The sequence below is a fragment of the Macrotis lagotis genome, chromosome X (genome assembly GCF_037893015.1).
Source record: "Macrotis lagotis isolate mMagLag1 chromosome X, bilby.v1.9.chrom.fasta, whole genome shotgun sequence".
In the NCBI taxonomy this organism is placed as follows: Eukaryota; Metazoa; Chordata; class Mammalia; order Peramelemorphia; family Peramelidae; genus Macrotis; species Macrotis lagotis.
In genome coordinates, this window is record NC_133666.1 from 563,547,201 (window position 1) to 563,569,645 (window position 22,445).

Consider the following 22,445-nt stretch of genomic DNA (forward strand, 5'->3'; position numbering starts at 1 on the left):
AATCTGGGGGACACTACATTGACTTTTTTTTTTAGTTTTTGCAAGGCAATGGGGTTAAGTGGCTTGCCCAAGACCATACAGCTAGGTAATTATTAAGTGTCTGAAGTTGGATTTGAACTCAGGTACTCCTGACTCCAGGCCTAGCTGCCCCCTACATTCAGTTTTTTAAAAAAAAAATGTCTATTATGATTTCTTTCTCTTAATCCTAATTCCTCATACCAAAAATGGCTAACCTGGACCTGTACTCAATGTAGGGTAGGGTTGTGAGGACAAGGAGGTGGGAGAGTGAAGGAAACTCTGCCCCATCAGACTGTTCTATAGTTCTGGTAATAGAGAGTTTTCTGGAGTCACTCAAGAGTTGGAAGGGTTTATTAAATGCCAATTAAGAGCTTTATATTTTCATTTAATCCTTGAAACAGTCCCTAAAAGGCAAATGCTATCTTCATTTTATAGTTGAGAACACTGAGAGACAGAGGTTAAGTGACTTGTCTAGGGTCACAATGCTAGTAAATGAGGTTAAATTTGAATTTAGATCTTTCCAACTTCCAGGTCCAGCACTTTGTCTCCACAGCATCCTCACCCTAGAGGTGAGATCTACTTGCCCAAGGTTGAACCCAAATTTTCCTGACTCCAAGACTGGTTCCCTGTCCATTATGCCACTCTATAATATTATTTATAAAGGATATATAGATGTATACTATAGTATACTCTAGTATAATTTCAACATTGTTTTTTCTTTTCTAAGAAAAAAAAGACATGGAACATCTTATGTTCAATTTCTTATAAAAGCATGTTTCTTAAAATGATGAGAGCTGTTTTGAGGTTTATATATACATATTTTTATATATACATAATTTTTTGCTTTTTAACTCAACTTTGTAGTTGTGATGTAGGTAGTGCTATGTTATCTAATAGAGGAAAAAAAACTGAGTCTCCATTAGGAACAAAGTAGGACATATGCTTGTAGCTTTCCCCCCAAGAGTTACAATCTTATTCTTGATCTTTGTATCCATATAACCTTTCGAAGGACAGCCTCAAGCACAGTTGTGCAAGGAGTGGCGTCAATAAAATATATTTCCCAAGTCTTGATGGTTACAAAAAGCTCCCCTCTTTTATGTAAGGTTTTTCTATGCCAAGTACAAGACAATCCACATAATTTAGTTCTCCTTGGTATTCTAAATGGAAGATCGGATTCTTCATATCTTTTGCTTGATTACATTGAAATCTACCTGCTTTAAAAGATTTTACTTTACCAATTTACCTGTCATGGCCCATTAACATACCTACTTATTTCCAACCAGGTCCCAAATGTAGGACTTCTAAATAATTAAATTATCATCAAGGCAAGTCAAAAACTAATTATATGTTCTGGTGTTAGAATATATTTTTATTTATGTTCATTGAATTTCTCCATTACCCCTGCTGTGAATTTGTGTTGTCATTATCATCAGAATCCTCATAGTTCAAGGACTTAGGAAGCACCTATATTTTGCAAAAAGTATTTATTCAGGGTAGAAACTCAAATTTTTATTTTTTCCTGGCATCATGTGAACATCTACTTTCTGAAAAATCAATTTTTAAAGTAACACCAATTATAATAATTATATATGAATAAAATTAGCCAGGACATATAAATCAAAATTACAAATTTCAAATGTTCATTTAGATTGCTGTAGAAATTTCTAAATCTCTGAATGAAAAAGATTAATGGTTCATAGATGTTTTTTATCCTTAGATTTGTAGGTAGTAAGATCATTGTAAATAGCAATGAATCTGATGTATAGAACCTAGAATCAAAACTTCTCTAGGTCCCAATTTCTCTTCAATAAAACCTTTGTTTTCAGTAATGACCTTTACTACCCCTTCTGGCTCTAAATTTATGGTAATGTTAATAATTTTTCAAAGACATAAAATCAAGCTAGGAAACAATGAGCTGAGCAACATGTAAAACAGAAAAACCCAAGTGTACAAGGGAACACCAATATGCAGGCTTATTGTTTTGAATGATATCTTAGTGTCTTTTGTGGAAAATAGTAGGATGGTAACAATACCAACACACACACACACACACACACACACACACACACACACACACACACACACATCCCACACACATTTTTTCAAGTGTTACAAAGAGCTTTCTCCAAAACAGTTTTATGAGAATTTCCCCATTTTATAGAAGAAGAAACAGACTCAGAGAGTTTGTGTTACCAATGGTCACCCAGCTAAATGAGAGAGCTAGCACTTAAATCTAATTTTCCATATTGTTAGATCAGTGTTCTTTTCACAGAAACATAGTTGCTATGGCTTCATATTTATTATTTTGTATTTCAAGGATATATTTTTTCCAAGGTGGAGTGGGTTCATTTTTCCAATGAAGATCACCAACCCTTTTGCAGAGGTTCTTCACCTGGATTGTGTAAACTTTTTTACAAATGCTATGTATTTTATTTCATGCATTTTAAAACATAATTCTGAGGAGTCCATAAGTTTTATTAGACTGTCAAGACTCCATGACATAAAAAAAGAGAGGTTAAGAATCTTTGCTTTAGGATTTAATAATATATATATAGCCAGAGAGAGAGAGAGAGAGAGAGAGAGAGAGAGAGAGAGAGAGAGAGAGCGAGCATTTATTAAGCAGTGAATATATGCTTGAAATTTGCTCCTTCCTTGTCGCTACCTCCTGATTTCCTTTGTCCTGGATAAAATCTTACCTTCTACAGGAAGTTTTTCCTGATCTCCCTCAATTCTAGTGCCTTCCCCATCTTGATTATCTCTAATTTATTTTAGATTATAATTTGTTTGTACATGGATGTTTTCAAGTTTGGTATTCAAACTTGGACAGGTTTTTTAAATTTAATGTTTTTGTTACATTTTAAGTTTCAAATTGTCTCTCCCTCCCCACTCTGCACTAGAAAAGACCACTATATGATATATAGCATATGTGATACATATAAGACACACAAATTCATATATATATGCATATTTCATATATACATATATTTATATATGTAAAATCATATTATGTTTACTTCTATTTATCAGTCTTTTCTCTGGAGGTAGATAGCATCTTCCTTCATAGGTCCTTTGTAGTTGATTTGAATACTTATAATACTCAGAATAGCTTAGTTGTTCATAGTTATTCCTCAAACAACATTGCTGTTACTATATTTAAAATCTTTCAGTTTTGCTTATTTCACTCTTCATTATTTTATTTGCATCTTTCCCAATTTTTCTAAAATCAACTTGCTCCTAATTTTTTATAACACAGGAGTATTCCATCACAATCATATATCACAACTTGTTGAGTCATTCCCCAATTAATAGGCATTCCCTCAATTTCCAGTTCTTTCCTACCACAAAGACAGCTTCAATAAATATTTTAGAATATATAAGTTCTGGGGCAGCTAGGTGGCACAGTGGATAGAGCACCAGCCCTAAAGTCAGGAGGACCTGAGTTCAAATGCGGCCGTAGACACTGCACTTAATAATAACTGCCTAGCTGTGTGACCTTGGGCATGTCACTTAATCCCATTGCCTTGCAAAAACAAAAACAAAACCCCCCCCAAACATCTAAGTTCTTTTCCCTTTTCTTGGACTACCTTGGGAATCAGATCTAATGGTGACTTTGGGCTCTTTGGTTATAATTCTCAAATGCTCTTTAAAATGGTTGGATTAGTTCACAGTTCCATTTACAGTGTATTAGTGTCTCAATTTTTCCACATCTGTTCCAACATTTGTCATTTCCCCTTCTATCATTTTAGTCGGTCTGTTAGGTGTGAAATGATACTTCAAAATTGTTTCAATTTGCATTTCTCTAATCAATAATGATTTAGAGCATTTTTTCATGACTATTAAGTGTGAGTGCATCATTGATTTTTTTTATCCAAAAACTGCTTATTCAAACATTCTTATAAATTTGACAAAATTCTCTGTATATATGAGACTTTTATCTGAAAGTGTTTAATTTTTTTCCCAATTGTCTGCTTTGTTTCTAATATTTACTATAGCTTGTTTGGTCAAAAACTTTTTTAATTTAATATAATCCAAATTATCCATTTTTACATCTCATATTAGCTCTCTTATCTCTTATTTATTTATAAATTCTTCTCCTATGCATGAATCTCTTAGGGTAATATGTTTCATGTATTTCCAATTCACTTTTGGTCATGAATCCATTTTGACCTTCTCTTGGTAAATGGCATAATTTATTGTTCTATACCACACTCTTTTCCAGTTTTCCCAACAATTTTTATCAAATAGTGAATTCTTACTCCAAAAGCTTAAATCTTTACTTTTTCCAAATATTCACTACTGTGTATTTTTTTTGGGGGGGGGGGGTTTGCAAGGCAATGACTTGCCCAAGGAAATTATTAAGTGTGTGAGGTCACATTTGAACTCAGTTTCTCCTGATTCCAAGACTGGTGCTCTCTTTACAGTGCTACTTAGCTGCCCCCTTTCTTTTTTTTTTTTCAGTACTGTGTATTATGTATCCACTCAGTTTCATAGATCTACCTGTCTATTTCTTAGCCAGTACCAGATAATTTTGATAAGTACTGCCTTATAATACAGTTTAAGATCTCATACTGCTAAATCTTCTTCCTTTATATTTTTTCATTAATTCTTTTGACCTTTTGTTCTTCCAAATGATTTATTTTTTTTCTAGTTCAATTAAAATAATTTTGGGGCAATTTAATTAGGATTACACTTAAATAGATTAGCTAGAATTTCCATTTTCATTATATTGGCTCTGCCCATCATGAACAATTAATATTTCTACAGTTATTTAAATCTGACTTTATTTGTATAAAAAGCATCTCAAAGTTATATCCATGTAGTACCTGGGTTTGTTTTGGTACATATCCAGGTAGTTTATGCTAGGGTTATCTAGGGTTATTTTAAATGAGACATCTCTTACTATTTCTTCTTGTAAGATTTTCTTTATATTAAAAATGCTAATGCTCTATGTAGTTTTTTTTTATTATCCTGCTACTTTGCTAAAATAATTCATTATTTCAACTGGCTTTTTAGATGAATCTCCAGGATTTCATAAGCATATTATTATATTATCTGCAAAAAGTTTTATTATCTCATTGCCTGCTCTAATTCTTTGAATTTATATTTCTTCTTATTGATATTACTAGCATTTTAAATACAATTTTGAATTAATTACAATAGGTATCCTTGTTTCTTTTCATTTTAAGGAAAAATCCACTTATACCTATGCTTTCAAGTCTTTTCAAAAGAATCAATGTTGTATTTTGTCAAAAGCTTTTTCTGCATCTATTGATATAATTATGATTTTTGTTACTTTTATGTTATTGATATTATCAGTTGTTAATAGTTTTTCTTATGTTTAACAATTCCTACATTCCTGATATCTCACTTGGTCACAATGACATAATCTTTGTGATATATTGTTGTAATCTTCTAGCTAATATTTTATTTAGGATTTTTACATCCATATTCATTATTGAAATTGATCTATAAATTTATGGTCTATGTATTATCACTATATTTGTTTCAATAAAGGAGACTATTGGGCAGCTAGGTGGCACAGTGGATAGAGCACTGGCCTGTAGTCAGAAGTACCTGAGTTCAAATTTAGCCTCAGACATTTAATAATTACCTAGCTGTGTGGCCTTGGGCAAGCCACTTAACCCCATTGCCTTGCAAAAAAAAAAAACAACCTAAAAAAATAAAAGAGATTGGTAGGACTTTATCTTTGCCTATTTTTTCACATAATTTATTTGATATTTAATTAGTTTATCTTTAAATGATAGGTAGAATCATTCATAAATCCATCTGGTCCTGATACTTTTGTCTTAGGAAGATTATTTATATTCAACTTTTTTTCTAAGACAGGTTTATTTAGATATTATATTTCCTCTTTTGTTAATCTAGGTAGTTTATCTTTCTGTATTTGATCAGGGTCATGTGATTTCCCTGATTACATTGAGAGCTCCTTGAGATCATAGACTGTCTTTTGCCCTTAAAACTTATGTATATGTGTATATATATACACACATATATATAAATATATGTGCACTTAGCACGATGCTTAGCACATAGTAGGAAATTAAATGTTTATTGACTAATCACAATCTTCATGATTTGCTATGGCTAGTTTTTTTAATCATCTGATGATCCTCCTTCATTAGTTAAGTTGGTCCTTGCAGGAAAAAAAAATACATATACAAAACATGAAGTAATTATTTAAGGAGTTATCATGAAAATGAGGGAAAAGATTTGTTCTGTTTAGGCCCATGGTACAAAATTAAGAGCAATGAATGACAGTTAAAGATCAGCAGTTTTAGATTTAATAAAAAAGCAAATTTTCCTAAAAATTTGAGTTACCTTAAAATTGAAGGGTGAACCTTTGAAAGGAACTCAAATTCCTTCTCATAGGCCTTCAATTGTATTTAAAGATGTTATAAGAGGAAATTCTTTTATAGATACAAGTTAAACTAAATAACCTCAGAACCACCTTACTTATCATCACCAACCTACCATACCCTGGGACTTTACTGCCATGACCTTCAAGAACTCCAGGATACCTCTATATTACAATGAGTAGGTATTTAATGGAGAATTGAAGCTTTAGCAGTCATCAAAATCATGCTGACTTATTAATGACATTCACAAGGTAAAAATATGCTAGTTAAATAATAACTACTATTTTGCTGGCAGAAAACCATTTTGTAGGCAAGGAAACTCAACTTCTATCATATGGATCCTTATCAACCTTTCTTTCCACCCTGATTTCTTTGTGTTAAATGTAGCATAATGAAGTTGATGCAAAGCATACTACAGAAACTGAGGTGTCTTAAGTGGGTCTGCTTGTCCCTTATTAATGTAAATGAAAAATACAGAACTGAAGACCAAAAATCATGTCAAGGAATGAAGAGATCTGTCCTAATATGTCTGCTGTTACCATTTCCCTTTAATATAAAGAACCAAGAACAGAATTGGTTAAAGAATAGGGAAAAGACACTACAGGATTCTTTTTACCCCACTTTTAAAATAAAAAGTTAATTGATAAATACCAAAGAATGACCCAGCTCTAGGGCAGTTAGATGGTGCAATGGAGTCTGGAAGACCTCAGTTTATATCTGACTTACTAGCTATGTGACCCTGGTCAAGTCACTTATCTCTGCTTCCCTCAGTTCCTCCTCTTTAAAATGAGCTAGATAGGGAAATGGCAAAACCACTCCATATCTTTGCCAAAGAATCCCCAAAGGTGTCACAAAGAGTCAGACATGACTGAAACTTCTGAACAACAAATGACCCAGCCAGAAGTCACCTTCTTAAATATTCATTATAAAACTAATAAAGAGCTAAATAAATACCACTTATCTGGTAATCTATTTGAAGTTTAATTCTTCTAATAAAAATAGGATTTGGTAAATTCTTGATTTGGTGACTTTTTCTGACAGTTTTATTTTTAGAAGGTAGAAACAGCAACAGAGAGAACTACTAATACACTGAACTTAATTTTGACCCACTATGAATAATTGTACATCTATTTTTCATTCATTAAAGAAAAAATCATATTCAAATTCAACAATTTCAGCAAGCATTTGTCCTACTTTCCATATTCAAATTGCTGTGTTAGGTTCATTTAAAGAGCAGTCCAGGCCCTCAATGAGCTTACATTCTCTACGAAGATAGTATTGTTAGTAATCAAGCCCCCTTATCTTTTGGACTTTTGGTGTATTTTAAATCTTCATAAGCCATGCTAAAAAAATTCAAAGGCTATGTTTGCAGAGCATTTTGTTCCTTTGGTCTATTTCAAGGAAAGGATGGTAAAAGGAAAGAAAGGGGGGTTCTTTTTGTCTTCCTTTCTGACAATTTTGTCTTTTTTCCCCCATTTACAAGCCACCTGAATTACATGTAATTATAAGAAGACAGTGTTCAATTAACTAAAAACAAGAAATTTATTCATATAACCTGCAGAGTATCTCTCCAGTAGGTTTCGCAGGAGTACTCCATAGGAAACTGGGGCTTCTCTGACTTGTGTTTGAATCAGGACCCTCTCCCTGATCTCTCTCTCTCTCTCTCTCTCTCTCTCTCTCTCTCTCTCTCTCTCTCTCTCTCTCTCTCCCTCCCTCCCTCCCTCCCTCCCTCCCTCCTCACCCTCCTCATATATAATGATATTCACTTTCCTGTTAATGGAATGTTTGCATTTGCCTAGCACTGACCTTAATAAGGTCAGCCTAGCATTATGATTATGGTATGTCCCTCTTACTTATGGAAACAATCTAAATGGGACCAGTGTCTACCTACTTCACTGCACCTCAGCTTGCTGAATCAAGAGTAAGGTGTGTCATCTCTTTAAAGGGGTCAAGAATTCTTTCTAACTCTCTACCGCTGCCATTAGTCATGCTTGACAAAAATTTGGCTGCTGTGTGATTTTTTTTTTTCTGTTTTTAACTATAGAGAGGACATGCACAATAATGTTTATGAGGGATGGGGGGAAAGAATGGACTCAAAAGGTAAACCATTATAAATAAAGGACTGTTTGGGTTTTGTGGATTTTTTGGGGGGGTGGCTTAGGGAAGGTAACCCTATCTCTTTTTCTTGAAACTGGGCAAGAGGTAGAATGGAATTAGGAATGAGAGCCCCTTTAATACCAATCACCATTTTTTTTTAGCAACAGTTACCTACAAAAGTCTCAGATTGATTGGGACAGGAGAACAATGTCCAGAGAAGGATGGCCCTAATCCCATCTCCCACTCTTCTGCCTAGTGGATGATTCTAGGTTATTTTCTTTCCCAACATGTCCAGATTTAAGTTTAAAAAGATATCACCAGAATGCTACACACTAGTGTACCAAAGTCAGTTTTCTCATTCCAGAGTCTGCCTACCTTTATCTTCAGATGGGAACCCTAGGCCCTTGGGCTGAATTCATAGTACATTCTAAGAATATTCTTCTAGAATATGGATATTGAAAGGCAAGAAACTACCAACTGCTTTAGCTAAAAATATTTAAGAACTCACTGGACTTAATAAATAATAGCAAATTTAGATTCCTTCAAACGTCATTTCTTTGTAAATAGTTTAGTATCCATTGCATTGAACATAGATCAGTTGGTCTTAAGATATAGAACATTCTGGAAGGAAGGGAGGGAGATTTTGTAAATAGTTTAGTGACCATTGCATTGAACATGAGTGACTTGGTCCTAAGAGATAGAACAAAATCATTTTGAAGAGAAGGGAGATGGCATCTGTTACCCTTTCCAGATCCCTGGAATCCCAAGTGGCAAAGATGGGCACCTCTAAGTGTCCAGTAAAGTAACACTCAATCCCAGGAAAGTCAGTGGGAGAGTTCTCTTTTCTTCGTGCAGGGCAGGGTTGCCCTGGAATGGATTTGCCCCAAGAGAAGGGCTGGTGCTTTAGAAAGCATTGAGGTTCCTGTAATTAGCCCATCAAGTGATAGGTTAGCTTGACTCTACTAATGAAAGATTGTAATAAAATTACTAACAATTAGATAGTAGTACCTTACTGCAAGAGCCTCAGTGATATGGAAAAGACTTGACTTTAAAAGGTCAAAGTCTCCCATCGATCTCCAACCATTCCATCCTGACTATATCAGGCTTCAAGGCTCACATGGGATAGTGAGAATGACCCTCACTTTAATCAGTATATTTGCATGTCTTGACATCACTTCCCTGGTGTCACAGTCTTCTTCAATATCAAAGGACAACTACTAAACAAATATTGAAAATAATTTTATATAATCTCTTGCTGTGAATTATTGGGATGAAAATTTTGGTGAGAGGTCATTTCCACAATAAACTTCTTGATTACTTAGTTTATTGCTAGTCCTCATAGGAGCTTAATATGCTTAGATGATTTTCCATATTTAGTATTTTCTTGTCTTTGTACCTGCACTATACTTTACATCATATTTGCAAAGCATTAGGTAAATATTCCTTAAATGAATCTATGAAATAATTTAGTTACTTGCAAGCAGCTATAGGTATTTTATCTTAGGCTGACACCTACAACAAAGAAGTAATCACAGTTTTTTGATAATAAAAAAACAAATCTTTATTCTAAAAATCCATTTAGCATCAAGTCAGATATAAATGAGAAAGTATTAAACAATACAAATTAGTCCTCTCAGAACCAAATCACTCATTCTTCTCTGATTTTGTCAGTGTACTCTGGTTTTGATGTTCTAAATAAGAGTTTAAGTCACACTGCTAATAACTAATGGTCTTCTTGTTCAGTTTGAATTTTGTTGCATAAACTAATCCATATATGATTAATACCAAATGTTCATATGTTGACACCATGTATACAGGCGTCAACTCTAATCTCTCTCTATCCTATACCACTTCCATGAAATCTTTTTCAAATTTCTCTCTAGTTAAATGTACTTTCACTCAAATTCTTAGGTTCTCTGATATGTATTATCTGTTGGAATCTCATTTTTATGTGATATAGTTTGTGTTATGTTATCTGTGTGATATAGTTTGAATCTCATTTTTTTAAATTTCATATTTAAAGGTCCTCTGAAAGAAATTTTCTACAAGTAATGAAAACAATGTGGTAGCTACTGTTGAAGGATTTGGCAAGCTAGGAAGGCCAGGAAGTAGTAAATAATATAGGCAACCACTTGAAAAAGTCATTTTTTTTAAAAGGTTAAAACAAATGAACATGCATTTACTGATTGCTTAATAACAACAAATCTATATTTTTAAAACTTCTCAACACTGACTCAAAATCTTAGCTAAGGTTCAATAGAGAACATAAAACTAGAAAATCTTTAAAGTATGCATTTTAGTCATCAAGTTTCCAAGTCTTATTGATTTGATCTTCACATAATTTTAACTGGTCACTTCAGATCTCTCACTATAACTATCTTAGTTTCTAGCCCTTATCTCTTCTTAGAGAATTGTAATAATTTCCTAATTAACCTTCCTACCTCTGCCTTATACCCTCTTTAATATATCTTCCACATAGCTATTCAAATAATCTTCATAATATTTTGTCCAGGTCTTTTTATTTCTCTACTCAAAACCATTCAATGGCTTCTATTTTACCAAACAAAATAGAAACTCTTAACCTTCCATTAAAGACCTAGAAATTAAATCTAACCTTCATGTCTAGCTTAATCTCATACAGTTCTCTTTGTTGTACTCCAGGTTCCAACCAAATAAGATTACCATTTTCCCCCTCCACCCCCATTTTGTCTTTTTCTTTCTATATCTAGAATGAACTCCACCCATACCCAATAAAAATCTCAAGTCTCTTAATCCCTTCAAGATAAAATGTATTATCACAAACATTATCCTACCCCTTAAGCCTTCATTGAGAGTGATTACTTCCATTAAATTTCTCATGGTACTTTGCCCTTGTCTTTCCTTTTCACTGATCCCATAGTTATTTCACTGATCATAGTTATTTAAATTCATGCTATTCCTGCCATTAGAATGGAAACTCCTTGAGGGAAAATCCTAAAATAAATCTTTGTACCCTTGTTTTCTATAATGTAATGTCTTGCCCAGAGTAAACCAATACCTGTAAATCAAACTTTTTGACCTGAAGATACTCAAAAACAAGTAAGGATCTAAAACAAATCTAATGCTATTAGCTTGATCCTCCAACTCTGTTTGGGACCAATGGGTAGTACCTCAGTTTCATTTTGTCACTTAACATAAATTAGAGTTTTACAAAGGTACATTTAGTTCAAAGATATGGAAATAATAAAATTATAAACATACTTCATTCTCCCTTTCCTCCTGATATCATACTCTCCACTATACCACCTAAATCTTTGGAGTAAGTGAGATTACACTTATAACAATTTCTATATAACTTTGGCTCCATCAAGTTCCTATCCAAATGCAGCAATGATTTTGAATTAGTCAGAATTATTCTAAAGGATTATTCCTTGTTCCTTAGGTAAACTGCTGGCTGCTAGAACCTTGAGACTGGCACTCTGGGTTGCCCAGATCTTTGTTGGCTCCTTGAGGTTCTTTCTCTTGTCATTTTGAAACTTTCAAGATTGTGGTTTCCAGTCACTTTACCTAAAATAGAAAAGATCAAATAAAGAGATCCAGTATCAAGGCCTATTTCACAAGCCCACATGTCAGCCCCAAGGACTCTATCTCCCTACAGTAATATCTCTTATCCAGCTACCACCAATGGAGTCAAACTAAGGTTAAAACACCAAAGAGAAAATGGCTAGGACTCTGATCAATCTTTTTTTTTTAAGGTATCCCCACCCAGTTTCATCTCTGCAGCCAATTGAAAGCAGCCTCCTAACCCCACTGGAAACAGATCAGAAACATTTACTTAAAGCTACATGTTCTTGAAGGTCTTTCTAAAGGACTTCCATTACATACTGGTCATCCCAGCTCTTATGACAACAGACTTTCCAGCCTTTCTCACATGAGGATTTGCATCAGTTGATATTGCTCTGAACATTCATCATCCCCTTTTTATACCAGTAAAACCAATCCTTTTAGTAAGTGCTTGTTTGTGAAATGTACTCTACTGCATGTAAACATGAACAATAGCACAGGTCCTGCCCTCAAAGAGGTACTAGGAGAGATGTCCCACCTACAAGTCAGCACATATAGATAGAAAAGAGCAAAAGGAAAAGAGCAAAGGAAAGATTCAGACAAGGCAAATTAGGAAAATTTAAAAAGAGAGTTTACTTTAAACTGAGAAAATGTCAAAGTCCTGCGCTGGGTATTGAAAGGAAGAATAGATTTCATTAATTAGAGGTAGCTGATTTCATTTGAGTGATGTGGGACTCCCTGTACAAATTCAGAGAAGCCAGAGAGAATAGCAAAAGATGGGGGAACTGCTTAAGGATAAGATTCTGCTGGAGGGTGGAGTGTATGAAAGAGGAAGAATGTGAAAAATGGTTGCAAAGGTAAATTGCAGCTGGATTCTGAAAGGCTTTAAATACCATGCTGAAGAGTTTGTACTTCAGCTTAGAGGAAATAGAGTGAAATTAGACATTTTTGAGCAAGAAAGAGACCTCAATTTTAACAAATTATCATGGCTACAGTGTGAAGGATGGATTGAAGAGGGGAAAGACTGGAATAGGGAGACTAATTAACAGGTCATTAAAAATCATTAAATCAAAAGTATTCCTGTAGCTCAATTGAGCGTGTTTGGTTTTTCATCTGCTGTTGTAAAAGGTCCTAATTTGTATACTTGCCATATATGGAAGTAGGAAAAGAAATCATTTATTTTGTCCTCTTTCTTGTAAAGCTGTTCTCTATTCAGTGTTCACTACTGATATATCCTTAAATGAAAAGAATTGACTCTGAGAGTTTCTGTGTGGGAATAGTCAGTGGAAAAGACTAGAGAAGAGAAAGTGGCTCCCAAAATGCTCCCCATCAGTAATATTTATACACCAGAAGGAAGAAAGTATACAAACAAATACTAAAACTTGGTGGGTTGGGTTTGGAATGTAGCAGAGAGGGAAGTTAGGGACATAATATATTTGAAAATATATCTATCTATCTATAGGCTTTTGCAAGGTAATGGGGTTGCCTAAGGCCACACAGCTAGGTAATTATTAAGTGTTTGAGACAGGATTTGAACTCAGGTACTACTGACTCAAGGGCCGGTGCTCTATCTACTGCGCCATCTAGCCACCCCCTGCATTTGTTGTTTAGTCTGAACTTTTTATTTCATTAATTTGTGGAAACTCATTCCCTATATCAATTGGTTACCCAGAAGTGACAACTTAGGTAGAAGATGGGTTCTATGGTAAATAATAGTTAATTATTGGACTCTAACTTGTACTTTTCCACTTTTCTTAATAAAAGATTGCAGTGGCTAAATGTTTAACTTTAATCAAGTACAACAAGTTGAAAAGCAAATATGGGATTCTGAAATATACAGACAGACACAACCTATGAACACTGTCTCTGAGGATCTGGGATGTTTTTGGAAACATATATATATATATATATGCATATATATATATATATATATATATATATATATATATTGCATAAATTTGGGGTCTAAGAAGAGGAAAATAAGCCTATTTCCATAGCTCCAATTGTCACACTTTTTAAAAAAAATATTTTCTATAAAACTTAAATACTGATCATCATTACAAGCTACTATATAGGATTACTGTTAACTGTGCATTTACATTTTTAAACCAAATGAATTACACATTCACCAGTCCCTTGTCACACAAATAATTTTCATAAATAATTTTCATCTTTATAGTCATAATTATGTTCCCTGTTCTTTTGGTTCTACCTTTTTTGATTTCTATTATTTAAATGGACAAATAAATGAAAAGGCATTCCTTAAATTCTAAGAATGTGTTTATCCCAATCCTGAGAATTGGGGGCACAGACACAAAAGCAAATACTATAATCCTTGCTTTGGAAGAATCTTACATTTCAATGTGGGGGGGGAGTGGTGTGTGTGTGTGTGTGTTGTGTGTGTGTGTGTGTGTGTGTGTGAAAGCATAGAGGTATTAGATGGATCCCTGGGATGCATATTCATAGTTTGGAAAGTTGTAGGGGTAGTGAGTGGACCCCTGGTGAAATGGACTGACACACCCTCCCTTGTAGCTATGACAAAAAAACCAGATTTGATTACAGTTGAAAACAGGAAGGGGGAGAGGGCATAAAGAACACAAATAAGTGGCAAGACAACTGAAGAGAGAGAGGTAAGACAGGAAGAAGAGCATTCCTGTGGCCAGTTCATGGAGCATTGAAATAACTGACAATGGGTGGTTGGGGGGACAAGGTAGAGCAGTATGAGAGATTCTGAAATCTAGGCCTAAGGCATGACTTCTCTGGTAAATAAGGTTGCTAATGAGAAATCCAGGGAGTAATTCATGATTTCTTTTTATTTTCCATACTAGTTATCTTAATTGCATTGTAGTATTTCATTAAAATTCTCTACCAAAATTTAACTATTCCCCATAATCAAATATTTAGGTTGCTTCCAGTTTTGCTTTGTTTTTTTGCAGTTACACATATTGCACCTGAGGCACCTCAGCTTGCAGGGTGAGTAGATCCCTTGGAGACAGTTTACCAGAGTTTAATCTATATTATAGGTGCAAATCCACTATAGAGCCACTAGCAATACTGTTAACAACTGAACAAACATTTTCACTGATTCAAAGCAAAGATAATTAAAGGACATAGTAAGAGAATTTGGAATAAAATATTTCCCCCAGTAAATCTGGCAGATACTGCAATTACATGCTTAGAAAGAACCTGTGATCCATTTTATGCCTCCAGCTTTAACTCTCTGAAAAGTAGGCTAAACATGGTGGTCATTATTTCATATAGAGGTTATTCATCTAATAACTATGAAGCAGATGTTCCAACTCCAAACTCCACATTTCTCCCAAGGAGAAAACTTAGTCTTGCTGGCATTCAAAGGGACAAAGATTAAGCCTAGGTCAGAAGATCCATAATTTCCCAGCCACATTCTTGATCTTTCATTCATCTCTCAATATATTAATACCCCACAAGCAAAGCCTAAAGAGGTTTTGAAACATACCTGGCTATTAAAATCTTTGACTAGCTACTTCTTTTTTATTGTTGTTTTTTTGGGCAACACTTTGAGGTACATTCCACACAAGTATTTCACAGGGAATATCACTAACTTTTTTTCATGGAATTCTGTTCACAGTACACATAGTATGGAAGGTTGAAAGACCTAATCAGTTGGAAAACAGTACATTAATAAGAAAAAAATGCCCAAACTAAATCAAAATTTCTTGACTGAACTGCCTAGAACATTTATTTTTTTCAGTTACTATAAGGAAGTCACAGCCTCTCTGGACTCAGATGGCTAAAAGCCTGGGACCTGGAATCAGGACCTGACTTCAAATTCAGCCTCAAACACTTAACCTTGGGCTTTCTCTGTTTCTTCAGCTGTTAAAGGGGTAATAGTTAGTAATAGTAATAATAACAACAATAATAACAACAACAATAATACCCACTTCCCAGAATGGTTGGGAGGATCAAATAAGATACTCTTGGTAAAGCATTTAGCATCCTTTCTGTCACTTTGTAGCAGATTAATAAATTAATAAATAAAACCTTGCCCTCCTCCCTTCCCTCAGCTTCTGAGATCCCTTCCAATTCTAGATGCAAGCTCCTATGTCCATATTTTTGACTTCTGTGACATCAACAACTTTGGAACTTTCAGATGTGAGTTCCTTCTCACAGCTTAGATTTCAATTCCTCCACACCAGGGGTCCCTGAACCTTTTTTTTTTTTTGGTTAATATTTTGATAAGTATATGCACACAAAGGAACATAATTAATTTCAATTTAATTAAATGCATATAATTAGTTTTCTTTGGAATACCTTGTGGTTTCTTTTATATTCTTAAAAACATCATTCTGAAATCATCTCCAATTGATCCTGTATATAGATCTTGTAAAGTTCTTTGGTCCTTGATGCCAGTAACTGCTTTTGTTTTTTTCTTTGTACACACAGAACCTAACCCAGCTACAAAGTAAAGAGCAGACACTTAACAAATGCTTGACTTTAATAGGTCCTTGAGAAGGAAGGTGTCCATGGGCTTGCCAAAGGGGACCAGACAAAAGGACATGAACAAAACTAAGCCCCCGTCACACACCTTAGCACTGGGGGTGAAGACATTCATCCTTCTGTTGATGAGCATCTGTTTTCAGAGACTGGTCTCAGGTGGTTTTCAGCGTGCTGAAGTTCTTAACTTTTTCAGCTTGGCAGGACTTGCCAGAATTTGCTTTTGGCTGGCACGGCCTCCAAGAGCATAACAACTACATGGTTTTAAAAATCTTTTTTGAAATTTAAAAACTTTTTTTCCCCTTGAAATCTATTGGGGGCAGGACACTTTCCCTTTTGTTAAAAAACAAGGAGATTTTAAGTTTAAAATAAAATAAAACCTCAGTTACATAAATGGTGAGAAAAGACTAGAAACTCCTCAAATTGAACAATAGAGACGAACCTATTACATATTTCTGATTGAATGGGGTTGCATCCCCTAGCGGGATACTTGACAAAATTAGATTTTTGCAGGTTAACATTTAAAAAATGTCTTTTCACATTAATCTGAATATACTGCGGAGATGTATAATGATTACTGCTTTAAGAACCCAGCTTATTAGTAAGTGTTTCTGATCAGCTTAGTCCTTAGTGCGTGGCTTCGACGTGCCCTGCCATAGTTCCCTGAAGCTTTTACTTCGAGTCTTAGGAGTTCATGCAGAGACTGGCCGGGGCCGCCTCGCCTTCTCCTAGACGCGACTCTCGCCTGTGCTTGCAAACCCCAGGCAGGCTGGAGTCTCGGGAGAGGAGCGACTCTGGCCTGTGCTTGCAACCCCGGCAGGCTGGAGTTTCGGGGCCGGAGCGGGGCCTCCTGTCGGACTCGGGAGGGGGAGGGGCCGGAGCGCAGACCCCCGGAGTCCGGGCAGCTCCACTCGGCCGGGGCGGGGGGGAGGGGAAGCGGTCCGTGAAGGTGCGCGGCGTCCTATTGGCTCGCCCAGCTCTCTGGCCCAGTCCCGTTCCCGGAACTTTCGGGGCGGGACGCGGGCCCTTTAAAAGAGAAGCCCAGGCCCCTGCGGCGCCTGGAACTGGGCGGGTAATAACAACAATTAAAAAACTTTTTCGACAACTTCTGCCTCTTCCGCCCCCTCCGCGGCCGAGTTTCCTGCGCCGCCGCCGCCGCCCGGGCCCGCAGTCCCAGCCCGGCCCCCGCCTCTCCGCCGGGCGCGGGGCTCGCGGCGCTTCCCGTCCTCGGCCTTCTCCGGCCCCCTGGGCCCGGCCCGGGCTCGCCCCGCGACGGCGGCGCCCCCCGGCCCCGGGCGCCGCCATGGACTACCTCAGCTCCTTCACCGGCAAGGGGGGGCGTCTCCTGCGGGTCACGGCCAACCGCCTGTGGGGGCTGGGCGGCGGCGGCGCGGGGGGTCGGCAGGTGCGCTTCGAGGACTACCTGAGGCGAGAGAGCCCGGGGCCGGGCCGGGCCGGGCCGGGGCCCGCCTTGAGCCCCTTGGAGCCGCCGCCGGACCTCCGGGAGCCGGGTGAGAGGCCGGAGGGGGACGTGTGGGGGGCGCGCGTCCGTGTGGCCTTAGTTGTGCAGGTGTAGGGAGTCTGGGCACCAGGTGCGCGCGCGCGTCCTTGCCTCCAGGTGTGGGGGTGCGTGGGTCTCCGCGGGTCTCCGTGGGTCTCCGCGCGGGAACCCGGCCAGCCCACCCCAGCGCTCTTCCGAAGGTGTTCACGGGTCCGAGGTGCTCCTGCTGGCCCGGTTTCGCCCCGTAGTCCTGCCTCCCCCACTTGAAAGCCTTTATTTACCAAGCCCAGGACCGGGATCCGGGATGAAGGAACTCCCGGGACTAATGAACTGAAGAGAAACTTTGTCCCGGTTACTGAGTCTGAACTCCCTTCCCTTCTTGTATGGTGTCTAAACTTTTAAATACTTAACTATAAATGTTTACACTTAAATATATTTTATTTTATGTACTTGATAAATATATTTAAGATAAATATAGTTATACAAACGTTTATAGTTAAATACATTTTATTTTATGTATTTAATAAATTAAAGATAGATAAATATATAAATATTTGCAGTGGAATATATTTTCTTTTTATTTAATAAATATATTAAACATAATTAAGCATAATTGAGTATAATTTTGTATAAATATTTACAGTTAAATATATTTTATTTATTAAATATATGAAATATAAATAGTTATATAAATATAGTTAAGTATTTAAAAGTTGGGACACTATACAATAAGAATTCCTCAACTGAGACCCCATATATGTATATACATATAGATACATAGTTGTGTTTTAATATAATTTGTTTCCTTGACACTCCAGTGTATTTTATTTTATTTTATGGATTTAAAGTTGTTATTCTGAACAGGTTCATGACATAAAAAAAGGTCAAGTTCTTTACCAAATAGTGTTCCTCATTATGTAAACACACAGGTTTAAATGAGTTCTACAGCCTTCAGGTAGCTAGGATTTTCAACTCCCTTTACCAATTGCTAGTGACAGTATGGGGACTTTATTGCCACAGTTCTCTCATCACAATGATTCTGTTCCATATTTGTTACCTTTTAACAGAATAACAATTTTCATGTTTTTGAGGAAACCAGAAAAAATCCATACATAAATCAAAAGTTTGGTATTTCTCTTGTTTTCTCCTCTGTGGTAGAATTATGCCAAAAAAAAAAACCCAACAAAATTTCTGTTTATCTTTGGCTGACTGACTCAGCCAAATAATAAAATTCCCAAATGTCAGATATTGATAATTTGAATTAATTCACAATCATTAGATGATACCTATAGAATTTCTAATTATTGATAAACTTGCTCTTGTACCTTGAACAGTGTAAAGGCATTTAAAAAAAAAGTTTTTACAATGTGAGAGTACAAGTTCCACAGTGCATGCTCTAAAAATTTTAATTTGGTCACTAGTTTAATTTGATCTGCCTGCTGGATTCTAGCAATTGACTGATTGTCCAGTTGAACCTGAAATCAGGAGCCACTCTTACTCTTCCTTACATCCATCCATACATACATACATGTGTGTTTATATATACATATATATGTGTATATACACATACATATATTCACGAATAAGTAGTATAACTAGATGATATATTTATACCCCAGTGATTCTGTGATGTTAGTTATTTGATTACTGTCTACATGAATGCAAATCATACACCATCCTGTATGGCTGTTTTCCATAACACCAATAAATCTAACATTCTTGGTTCCTTTCTCACTGTCTTGACATGCCTTAGATATCATGAGGACCCTTGAATGGTTCATATAAAGTTTGGTATTGCCAATAATAAAATCTCTTTATCAACTTTTGGGTCTTCCCTAATTTTGTTTCTTGGAAAACTTGCTAGAAGAACTGGGGACAGACCTTCTGCAGATTGTGGGATTTATGTTTAGTCTTGAAGGAAGCTAATGAAGAGAAAGAGACAGGAAAAAAAAAATCCCAGTCATGGATACAGCCAGTGAAAAGGCTTAGAGTCAGAAGATGGATAAGTTGCATAAAGCAAGTGAATGTCTGGATCACAGGGTATGTGAAGTGAATAATAATAATGATATTTGTCCTATATTTTCAAAGAAGACCATGACATCAGAGAGATGACAAATTGAATTTGAATTAGAGAGTGCTGTGCTAAATCACCAGCCTCACTTTATGCCCAATTGGGTCCATTGGCCAGATTTGAATCGGGATGACTGGAGATGGCCCTGGATGCCAGGTTTTTAGGGTTACATGACTTGCCTGAGGTCACATAGCTAATGTCTGAAACTAGATTCAAACTCAAGTCCTCCTTGACTTCAGAGCTGTGCTCTACCCCACCTGCACCATCAAGCTTCCCATGTGAAGTGTAAAAAAGATTGTAAAGGTAGAAAAGAGTCAGCTTGTAAAGGACTTTAAAAACCAATCAGATGATCTTATATTTATACCTGGACATAAGAGAGAGCCATTGGGGTTTAATGAGTAGAAGACAGGGATGTGGTTCAACCTCCTTTAGGAAGTTCACTTTGACAGCTGAGTATAGAATGGACCAGAGTGGGGGGGGAGACCAACCGTATTACAATAGACCAGGTATGAGCTACAAAGTGCCTACCCTAGAGTAGTGCAAGTGTCAGTGGAGAGAAGGAGGATATGTACAAGAGTTATGAAAGGAGAAAGGACAAAACGTAACAGATTGGTTTTGTGGTATAAGAGAGAAATTCAAGAAGACATTGTGGTTGAGAACCTGGGTGACTGAGAACTATAGTGCTCTTGACAAATAAATATTAGGGAAGTTTGGCAAGAAGAGAGGGTCTCAGAAGAAAGATGAGTTTTGTTTTGGACGAGCTGAGTTTGTGATGTCCAAAAGGCAGATGATTGTACAAGATGATATAATGATAGCACATGGCAGATGCTTGAGATGTGCTTGTTGACTGACTCACTAACCAAAAGATTATTATTTTTTTTTGCAAGGCAAATGGGGTTAAGTGGCTTGCCCAAGGCCACACACAGCTAGGTAATTATTAAGTGTCTGAGACCGGATTTGAACCCAGGTACTCCTGACTCCAAGGCTGGTGCTTTATCCACTATGCCACCTAGCCGCCCCCCCAAAAGATTATTAATATTATAAAAGATAGGCCTTTGTTTCAGAAAAACACAAAGTCATTAAAAAAAAAAAACTTAGAATGCGCCCAAGGGCAACTCAGTCTGCTTCTCTCCTGTTCACTACTCATTTGCATCATCTGACTGATAGAGTCTGGATAGTAGACTTAATTTTTCCTGTGGGAATTGTTTGCCTGAAGTCTTTTAAGGGATTATGAATTTCATTTAGGGGAATTTTCATTGTCCCATAGTTAGGATTATTTAGCACAGTAACCTGGAAGCAGGGACACCCGGAGAACCTCTAAGAAATCCCTTTAGACTTGGTACATCTTTCATGTTAGTTGTATGAGCTTACATATCCCTGTTTCCTGACTCATTTAATGATGATGATGATAATAAGTAAACTGTAGAGCAAAGTTATAGTTCTGTTACATCTTTTAAAAAAAGATGATTTTGTCATATCTTGTTGGAGGAGAACCTTGGAACTTGTATTCTCACATTGTAAATTAATTATGGGAATAAAAATTTGATATATGAGAACCTGCAGGTTTCTTTCTTAGATACTTAACAATAGTGCTATAAATATGCGTAAGTTAATTCTCATAGAGAGGAAAAATATAGACACATGGCTTCATCTCTCTTTTTATTTAGTTAACAAGCTCTGAGAAATTTTCCTAACCTTTTACATCTCCACTCTTTCAATTATTTTGAGAATCAGTCCTTTACATCTTTCAAAATTTCATTGCTACCAGCATTAAGCCTCCCTGGTCACTAATTGGTCTAATACTACTACCTGCTTTTCCTGTGCCATATGTGCTTTTTCAAATGCAGCACATCTGAGGTTATGTTCTTAGAGAATACAAGGTTGTATTGCTTCTAGATTTCTATCCTTTCTCACTTAAGATTTCTATTCTAAAAGCTCTACAGAAATTTTTCCAGTTTTATTGTGTGTACTAATGGTTTCATCTTTAAATGTGCTTGGATGGCATTACTGGTTGGATCTCTTGACAAGTTTTCTTTAAAATCTGTTCATCTCTCCATTGCCTCTTAACTGTTTTATGAGGCAGTAGTACTCATAGTCTTCCACTGTTGTCCTCTGTTAGATTTTTATAAATGAGCATGTATTCTTTGCCAGTATTGCCTTTGGCTCTTCTATCACTTAGCTTGGCAAGGAGATCAAACATTAGTTGACTGAAGCAGTTTCTACATTCTTTTGTTTTTGGTGCAGTAGAAAGAACTTTAGAATTAAGAGTTTGGAATTATTTCATTGCCAACCCTGCTAATTGAAACGTGTATGACATTAATGAAGTCATTTAGCAGGGTCTTTGCTTTTCTCAAAAAATGAGGAG

The 22,445-nt window shown here is 36.3% G+C and overlaps 1 protein-coding gene and 1 long non-coding RNA gene across 7 annotated transcripts in view; both read left to right on the plus strand.

The window, feature by feature from the left end:
* The window catches only part of LOC141498095 (uncharacterized), a 63,738-nt gene extending 46,892 nt beyond the window's left edge, over positions 1-16,846 (plus strand). The window contains exon 2 of the long non-coding RNA XR_012471556.1: positions 12,227-16,846. This is a non-coding gene — a long non-coding RNA (uncharacterized LOC141498095). The remainder of the gene's footprint in view (positions 1-12,226) is intronic.
* The window catches only part of OXR1 (oxidation resistance 1), a 567,726-nt gene that overhangs the window by 449,216 nt on the left and 96,065 nt on the right, over positions 1-22,445 (plus strand). Inside the window, exon 1 of one of the 6 annotated variants that reach the window (XM_074201038.1) lies at positions 17,634-18,019. The exons of 4 other annotated variants lie outside the window; for them this stretch is intronic. In XM_074201038.1, the coding sequence (XP_074057139.1) occupies positions 17,812-18,019 (208 nt within the window). In that variant the 5' untranslated portion in view covers positions 17,634-17,811. Of the gene's footprint in view, positions 1-17,633; positions 18,020-22,445 lie in introns of those variants that run through there. One more of the 6 variants, XM_074201040.1, reaches the window with a different exon arrangement.